The 9,252-nt window shown below is 42.3% G+C and overlaps 1 protein-coding gene across 1 annotated transcript; it reads right to left on the bottom strand.

Annotated features, from left to right (window-relative positions):
• Positions 1–3,429: 3,429 nt before the first annotated feature.
• LOC141047123 (uncharacterized) lies at positions 3,430–7,134 on the bottom strand. The gene has a single exon (XM_073542079.1). The coding sequence runs from the start codon at positions 7,106–7,108 to the stop codon at positions 5,528–5,530; it is 1,581 nt and encodes a 526-aa protein (XP_073398180.1). The 5' UTR covers positions 7,109–7,134; the 3' UTR covers positions 3,430–5,527.
• Between the last annotated feature and the right edge of the window lie 2,118 nt (positions 7,135–9,252).

Here is a 9,252-nt window from a genome sequence, read left to right as displayed (position 1 = left end):
TTAGGAAAAAATGGGGGAATAACAAAAAGCAAATTTTAATTTTGTGAAAAAACTGTAACAGCTTCAAAAATAGAGTTTGGTTCTAAGTGAACCTCCTGGAGATGCTCCTCTATCCAGTATATAGTGGGGGCATTGGAGGCTGATATGCTCCTCTATCCAGTATATAGTGGGGGCATTGGGGGCTGATATGCTCCTCTATCCAGTATATAGTGGGGGGTATTGGGGGCTGATATACTCCTCTATCCAGTATATAGTGGGGGGTATTGGGGGCTGATATGCTCCTCTATCCAGTATATAGTGGGGGCATTGGGGGCTGATATGCTCCTCTATCCAGTATATAGTGGGGGGGTGAAGAGAAACAAAAAAACCTCTCCTCTCGTGCCTCCGCAGGCCATGGTGAAAAATAGTCTTGTATTCTCTTCTTTTGTTCATGTCCACTCCTTCATCAGGGTGGGTGGCATCTTCTTCAGCGGGGAGCTGGTATCCTCATCCACCGTCGTCAGCGACCACTTCTGCAGAAGAGGCATGGCCTCTCAGGGGGAAGTCAGGACCTGTGTGACCCCATTCTTGGTGAAGATCACCGGGTAGCCCCACTTGTGCGTGATCCCGTTGTCCTGTAGGATCTTGGTGGCTGTGGAGAACTTCCGCCTTCTGTTCAGGGTCACGGCGGATAGGTCAGTGAACACCATGATGTTCTTGAACCTCTGGGAGCTCCGGTCCACCCGCTGCAGCTTTGCTAATGGCTTCTTTAAAATGATAAAAATAAAGCCTGGCAATTACATCCCTGAGCACAGAGGCGGGGGCACTTTTAGGTTTTGGAGATCCTGTGCGCTCTATTATGAGGTCTCGCTGCTCCGCCTCAGGAACTAGTGCGGTAAAGAAATCTGTTAGGAACTCCTACAACGCGTCCGCAGCAACGCTTTCCGGTATCCCCCTGAAGCGCAGATTGTTGCGCCTGGAGCGGTCCTCCAAATCCACCAGCTTTAGTTTTAGGGTGGTGGTCTCCTCATCTGCCTCATAATCAGAGTCCACTAAATGGTTGTGGGCTGTGGTGAATTCCTCCAGCTTCTCCTCAATATGGGCTGTTCTATCCCTTATGTGCCCAATGTCTTTCTGTAGTGCAGTGAGGGCTGAGGTAATGTCACTATCTATAGCCTGCTTTAGATCTCCGAACAGGGACTTCAGTGTGGCCTCAGTGATGGAGGTGGAGGGGTGCCCTGTATCAGGTGCACATACTTGCAATTTGTTGCTCTGCTTCTCCGGGCTCCTGGATGAAGAGCTGCCCAATCTCTCCTGTGCCTGCTCCACTGCACTCATGCCCCTCTCCGGTGAGGTCTGATCCAGTGTCAGGAGATCAGACACCCCCAGAGCGCTCCACACAGCCGCTGGCTGCATGGTGAATGCTGCGGTGGCCATCTTGGATTTTCTCGGGCGCTGGCACAAAGACCGGTATCCTGACCAGCGCTGCTCCCCTGCTCCTCGTTGCCTGCCCCATCAGTGCCCGGACCCCGTCTGAGGTTGTGGTGAGTGGAATTGCGGGTTTCCCTGACCGTTAGTTGCTGCTGGGGCATGCAGCTAGCGTTCCCTGTGCCCGCTCAGCTCCTCATCCAGACACGCCCCCGTGTCCTCATTATATAAGCTATTCATTTATAAGTGCACAGTATCTATTCACCTTATAAACTGATACCAAGTGATATATCTACAATCCGTTTACATATATCTATGTATGGATTTATCTTATACTCAATAAATACGGTGCACTTATCTCATCCCCACCTTGATAGTGATGCTCTCTTAGGATACATTTTACTCTATGGTGGCACTTTTGCACATAGCCACTAGATGGAGCTACAACATTTGACATTTAAAAACACATGTGACATGCACAAGTTTGAACAAGTCGATCAGACAGTGTTCATGCCACCCACTGGCTGAAACACAACAAGAAAACACAAAATGACAAATTTGCAAAAATACTCTGCAGTGAAAAATATGACAGTAATCAGCAAGTGCTGTATAACAAATACAGGGTATTCAGTCGATACATTTTTTGTAAAAAGTGTATAGCAAGCTGCTCCACCACGTCACGGTAACCCTTCACGGAGCAGTCCCTATCTAATGTATTTAAAACCTGAACATGTGAAGTGTCTAAATGAACAGGATACAGACAGGCGCCCCCCAGTATGGGCTCGTGGTGCAAGGCAGCTCATTTATGTGCATGTCACACAAGAGAGGGGTGGGGTCTCCCAAACCATGCTAAGCAAGGAAAAAACGGATTAAAACATATGTGACATGCACAAGTGTGAACAAGTCGGTCAGACAGTGTTCACGCCACCCACTAACTGAAACACAACAAGAAAAAACAAAATGACAATTTTTTTTGCAAAAAATGTAACGACTAAATACCCTGTATTTGTTATCCAGCACTTGCTGATTACTGTCATATTTTTTACTGCAGAGTATTTTTGCAAATTTGTCATTTTGTGTTTTCTTGTTGTGTTACAGCCAGTGGGTGGCGTGAACACTGTCTGACCGACTTGTTCACACTTGTGCATGTCACATATGTTTTTAATCCATTTTTTCCTTGCTTAGCATGGTTTGGGAGACCCCACCCCTCTCTTGTGTGACATGCACATGAGTTGCCTTGCACCACGAGCTCATACTGGGGGGCGCCTGTCTGTATCCTGTTCATTTAGACACTGTTCACATGTTCAGGTTTTAAATACATTAGATAGGGACTGCTCCGTGAAGGGTTACCGTGACGTGGTGGAGCAGCTTGCTATACACTTTTTGCAATAAATGTATTGACTAAATACCCTGTATTTGTTATCCAGCACTTGCTGATTACTGTCATTTTTTTTACTGCAGAGTATTTTTGCAAATTTGTCATTGTGTGTTTTCTTGTTCTGTTTCAACATTTGACTGAATTTTTATATCTACACATGGTTTACACAAATTATATTTTCTTGTCTTAACTCTATACTATTTAACATTATAAGCAGTATACATGATTGATTACCACGTCTTTCTCTGTAAAAACAATCCCCTTTAACCCCTTTCCGACATCAGGCGTAAATGTACTTCCTCTCTTTGATGTGGGCTCAGGCGGTGAGCTTACATCTTTTCCGGCACGTCAGCCGTTTTGAACAGTTGCCATTTGCCCCTAACAGCATCTGGCAGCAGCATTTAATGCGCACTTCCAGCAAGCACACTGGAAATCCATCCCATTGGTGACCCCGTCACATTACCATAGGTCACGGATGGGTGGGCATGACAAAAAGAGGTTTCCAGCAGACCTCTATGCTTGTCACTGCCGGAATGCTATGCGCACCATCCGGTAGCCAAAACCACATGAACCAGGGATCATCCTGCCGAACTCCCGCTCTCCTATTAGCATGGGCAAAACGCTACTCAGACAACACAGGGTGAGGGTAAACAGTATGGCAATGCTTTATTGTACCACAAAACAGGCAGATAGAACAGTGTCAGAAAAATACCCAAGATGGGGCACATTACAGAGTCTCACCCTTCCATTGACCCGCCAGGAAAATAGCTTCTGTGACTTCAGATCTTCCAGGGTCACTACCCCATTTGTGGCACGCACACAGAGAGGAGGTAATGACAAGCGTAGGAAGATGACAGTCCATACAAGGCCAGCTGAACCGAGGATCATAACTTGGCTTCATATTCCAGGGTCGGTTACTCCACCTGTGGCCCGCACACAGAGAGGAGGTAACAACAAGTGTAGGAAGATGACAGTCCATTGAGTCCATACAAGGTACAAGGCCAGTTGATCCAAAGATCACAATCTGGCTTCTGCAAACGTATCCATGGTTCAGTGATGGTCAATGGAGCAGATCTGTATTCTTCCAACCGAGGCTGAAAACCCCTAGGATGTTTCCTATAAAATGATAGATCCATGTCCCTTGTGACGATGTTGTGGCTGCTGTCCTGTCTCTTGTCCTTTGGATGAATAGATGTCTTGGCAGAATCTCTCTGGCTATTTCTCTCTCTCAGTCTCTTTATACAGAGGCATGTAACCTATTTTTAGACTTAACAAGTGTCCCTCATTCAGTATTTACATAAAGGGTAAGAATGGAGATGAGATTATTATAGCATTACTTGATTATTTAAACTATTTGCATAGTTTTTCCCTCTCTGTTTAGAAGTCAACAAACTGGCTCCATAACACAATGCATAATTAGCATATCAGCAAACATCACCAGTGATCAAGGATAAGCGCACAATAAAAGTCAATATTACCGGCTTATACAAAAGTCTGTTTTCTTGACCAACCAGAAATCAACACTTAAATTTAAAGCCAACATACAGATAACATTCTATTATTCTTCGTTCGTTTGCTAAAAAATAGTCATCTGGTTAATTAAGATACAATGCTGTATGTCTTCACAATGCCAAAAGTAAAAAAAGAAATGTTTTTAAAAATATATAAAAAAAAAAGTTCAAATTACCCCTTTTCAAAATAAAACAATAAAAAATCAACCATACACATATTTGTTATAGCGGCATTTAGAATCGCCCGATCTATCACTATAAAAAAGAATTAACCCGATCGCTAAATGGCGTAACGAGAAAAAAAGTAAAAACCCCAGAATTACTTTTTTTTTGGTCGCCACAACATTGCATTGAAATGCAATAAAGGATGATCAAAAGATCGTATCTGCACCAAAATGTTATTCATTAAAATCATCCGCTCGGCACACAAAAAATAATCCCTCACCCAACCCAAGATCATGAAAAATGGAGACGCGACGGGTATCGGAAAATAGTGCAATTCTTTTTTACTTTACCTAATAAAGAGGAGTTATTTTTACTGATACAGTGTGTACGGAAAGTATTCAGACCCCTTTAAATTTTTCACTCTTTGTTTCATTGCAGCCATTTGGTAAATTCAAATTCATACTATCTATTCCTGACACGGGAGGGGCTTATAAACTTACGAAGTATATAGTTTGAGGTCTGGGATCTGCCAATATGGGGCTAATTTTCTGACTGTTTCGGATAATACATGATTTTAGTTTTTTTTTTCCGTTTAGTCTCGCTTGAATATAGATCAACATTAAATAGTCTCCTGATGAGTCGCCTTTGGAGAGGACAATGAAACCCGTAGAAATGAGAGGCTTGGAGAGTGAGTGTGTATACGTCACCTCACCCTATATACTGAGATGTGGGGTATATGTTTTTTCTATTAGTCACTTTCCAACTAACCTTCAGGGGGTGAATTATGGGTATAGTTTTACATTTGCAACTAATAAAGTTTAGTTTTTTCCTTTCTTCAGCAAACATGAGGAATGACAAGAGACAAACCATTTAAGAAGATGCAATTTTGGTTAAAACTATTCCAACACTATGAACATATAAAAGTATACTCCGCTATGTGACGTCTCTGATGTTTATTAACAGTTGATTTCCAAGTAAAATATTTCCCACATTAAGAAAATGAAAATGGCTTCTCCTCTGTGTGACTGCTCTGATGGCGTTCAAGAAGCGTTTTCTGGTTAAAATATTACCCACATTCTGAACTGGAAGAAGGCTTCTCCCCTGTGTGAGTTCTCTGGTGGGTAAGAAAACGTGATTTCTGTGCAAAATATTTCCCACATTTTAAACATGAAAACGGCTTCTCTCCTGTGTGAGTTCTCTGGTGCTTAACACAATGTGATTTAGTGTTAAAACATTTCCCACATTCTGAACATGAAAAAGGCTTCTCCCCTGTGTGGATTCTCTGGTGCTTAACACAATCTGATTTATTGTTAAAACATTTCCCACATTCTGAACAGGGAAAAGGCTTCTCTCCTGTGTGAATTCTCTGGTGGACAACAAAATGTGCTTTCTGTGCAAAACATTTCCCACATTCTGAACAAGAAAAGAGTTTCTCCCCTGTGTGAATTCTTTGATGGGTAACAAAATGTGATTTATGTGCAAAATATTTCCCACATTTTAAACATGAAAACGGCTTCTCTCCTGTGTGAGTTCTCTGGTGCTTAACACAATGTGATTTAGTATCAAAACATTTCCCACATTCTGAACATGAAAAAGGTTTCTCCCCTGTGTGGATTCTCTGGTGCTTAACACAATCTGATTTAGTGTTAAAACATTTACCACATTCTGAACAGGGAAAAGGCTTCTCTCCTGTGTGAATTCTCTGGTGGACAACAAGATGTGCTTTCTGTGCAAAATATTTCCCACATTCTGAACAAGAAAAGGGTTTCTCCCCTGTGTGAATTCTTTGATGGGTAACAAAATCTGATTTATGTGCAAAATATTTCCCACATTCTGAACATGAAAAAGACTTCTCCCCTGTGTGAGTTCTCTGGTGCATAACACAATCTGATTTATTCCTAAAACATTTCCCACATTCTGAACATGAAAAAGGCTTCTCCCCTGTGTGAGTTCTCTTGTGGGAAAGAAAATGTGATTTGTGTCCAAAACATTTCCCACATTCTAAACATGAAAATGGCTTCTCTCCTGTGTGGATTCTCTGGTGCTTAACACATTCTGATTTAGTGTTAAAACATTTTCCACATTCTGAACAAGAAAAAGGCTTCTCCCCTGTGTGGATTCTCTGGTGCTTAGCACAATCTGATTTAGTGTTAAAACATTTCCCACATTCTGAACAGGAAAAAGGCTTCTCCCCTGTGTGGATTCTCTGGTGCTTAACACAATCTGATTTATTGTTAAAACATTTCCCACATTCTGAACAGGAAAAAGGCTTCTCCCCTGTGTGAGTTCTCTGGTGTCTAACAAAATGTGATTTCTGTGCAAAACATTTCCCACATTCTGAACAGTAAAAAGGCTTCTCCCCTGTGTGAGTCCTCTGGTGCCTAACAAAATGTGATTTCTGTGCAAAATATTTCCCACATTCTGAACATGAAAATGACTTCTTTGCTTTAGGAGCAGTTTGTTTTTTATTGCCTCTTTTGTGACTTTGATTTTCCTTAGTAATCGGTAATGAATCAGAAGATGGGACCTGTTTCATAGGATCAGATGGCAGATCTTTGCTGTGAATGGATGATGGTATATCTGGAGTCACTTCAGTTGTATCTTGTAGGATCTCAAGATCATCTGATTTAAAAATTGAAGATGTCATCCGTCCCTCTGATCTCCTGGTACAGTCATCTGCTAAGATAAAAAAAATTATTTTTTAATAAAATATCCTTGAGTTTTATATTTTTGAATGTTTCTACTTAAACTCTCCATAAAAATGGCAAGCTATGTAAAAGCTTTAATTATTTCCCAAGACAATGACAGTTCACAGTCTAATAGAAAACCTTGTTGGATGAACCAGTAGTGTGCGGTGTTCAACTGTTTGTTCATTCTGCCTTCCAAATATCAAATAAAAAGAAACCAATCAATGTTATGTAGGTGAAAATAATACCAATTCTCATCTCACAAAAAACAAGTCCCCACTCAGGTCCATCATCTGTCATTGGAAAAACAGAGGTTCCCACACTATTAGTGGCTCAAAGGCTGTTGAAAAGCAACAAGGATTCTATAAACCAATCCAGCAAAATCCGCTCTCATTTCGGAGTCTTGCAGTGTGCGCAAACAACATTTAGGATCCCTGTATTTAGCAATATTATAGTGAGAAGAATCCACTTAATTTGCGGTGTCTCCTGGAGCACAATCTGGGCACTATGTGCTGGGTAATAAAATGGCAAATGTGTAATTTTCACTCTCCAACATCCACTGCGTGTTAATTCCCAGAAAGTGGCTGTGGAGTCAAAATATTCACTCCTCCTAAGGATTATAACCCTCAGTGAATTAATTTATAGTATGGAATCACTTTATGGAGATTTTGACTATTTTGCTTTTCTGTCATTTAGTTATATTAGGGCTTCTGCATATGGTGTGTCCAATCTCATCTGGGATCTGTTCCTGCTGTCCAGCTGGAGTAATCTGCTCCCTACTTCAGCCAATTGGTAAGTACCACACCCTACTAAAGTGCAAAGCACATGGCCGGAATCTGCCAGATACAGCGCTGTTCTCCTCTGGTTCAGTCCTCTGTGCTCAGCTTGCGGCTTGTGTATTTGTTTCCTGCTGTGACCGTGGCCCGTTTACTGACTACTCTTGTGTCTTCTGATTCTGTGTTCTGTCCTTCTGGTTCTGACCCAGCTACCTGACTATTCCTCTTGCCATCTAACACCACAGAATAGCAGGTAACACCATGGTCCAAGCCTAGAGGTCCCAGTGTAAGTCCAGATTCCATGTGAGGGTGTTAAAGGGCGATGAGCAAGGCAATCCTTGGGATATGGAGAGCAGAGAAGATAGAGCCAAGCCTGTTCATGGTGGACATCTTTTGAGCTGCCAGGTGACCATGAACAGAGCTCCCAATACATTGTATCTGCAAACTATTCCAGCTAGATCTGCATTCAAATAGCTAAATGGCGCTCCTTCCCTTCTGAACACTGCCATGTGCCCAGACAGTAGTGTACAACCGTATGTACGGTATAGTGCGAAGCTGGAAAATAATTTGTAAGATCCATTTGTTTTCTATTATCCTCTGTGAATAATTTACCACCACATAAAGTGACACACGTCAGATATTAATAATGGGGCCTGATTAAGAACACAAAACTGGCTGCAGGAAGAGGTTAAATCAGAGTATTTTGGACACTACTGTAATCAAACACTGTGACTATAGACAATAACATCTACTGAAATGATCAAACTCCACAGTCTCCATCAGTAATAAATGAGCAGCTAGTGGTGAAACCTCTCTGGGGTAATTAGAGTATGGGTCTCGGAGACTTCACAATCTAAACTATCGTAAGCTCCAATATTTTCTGTCAGATGAGTTTCAAGAAGAAATATTAGTCATTTAAAGAGAACTGTGTATAAGGCCGGTTTCACACGTCCTGATATTTCCGGTACCGGAGATGTCCATGTGTGTAATACTCGTGGCACACGCGTGACAACTATGTCAGCATCCGTACCACATGGACGGCCGGCAGGGAAGAAGCGCTACATTAATCGCTGTTCCCCGGTGGCGGGTGCTGAAGACGCTCTCATCATTCTCCCCTGCTCTGCCGGCAGGGAGATTGATGAGAGCTATATTAAAGTGAGAATGATGATAGTAGGTGCGGGCATTTGGGACTATTACTCCCATCAACCTACACCTGCTGCTGCCAAGAACAGTGACAGCAGGAGTGGATGATGGGAGTATTCCTCACTGCCTGCGCTATAACTAAATAAATGAATGAAAAAAAACGGTGTGGGTTCCCCTGTATTTTC

Source organism: Dendrobates tinctorius, unplaced genomic scaffold (assembly GCF_039654945.1).
Source record: "Dendrobates tinctorius isolate UK_male_01 unplaced genomic scaffold, ASM3965494v1 ptg000126l, whole genome shotgun sequence".
In the NCBI taxonomy this organism is placed as follows: domain Eukaryota; kingdom Metazoa; phylum Chordata; class Amphibia; order Anura; family Dendrobatidae; genus Dendrobates; species Dendrobates tinctorius.
The sequence above is the reverse complement of the archived record's forward strand: the minus strand, read 5'-3'. Positions and strand labels throughout refer to the sequence as shown.

Coding starts and splice junctions, on each gene's coding strand:
- LOC141047123 (XM_073542079.1), bottom strand. CDS start 7,108: ATGACATCTTCAATTTTTAAATCAGATGATCTTGAGATCCTACAAGAT.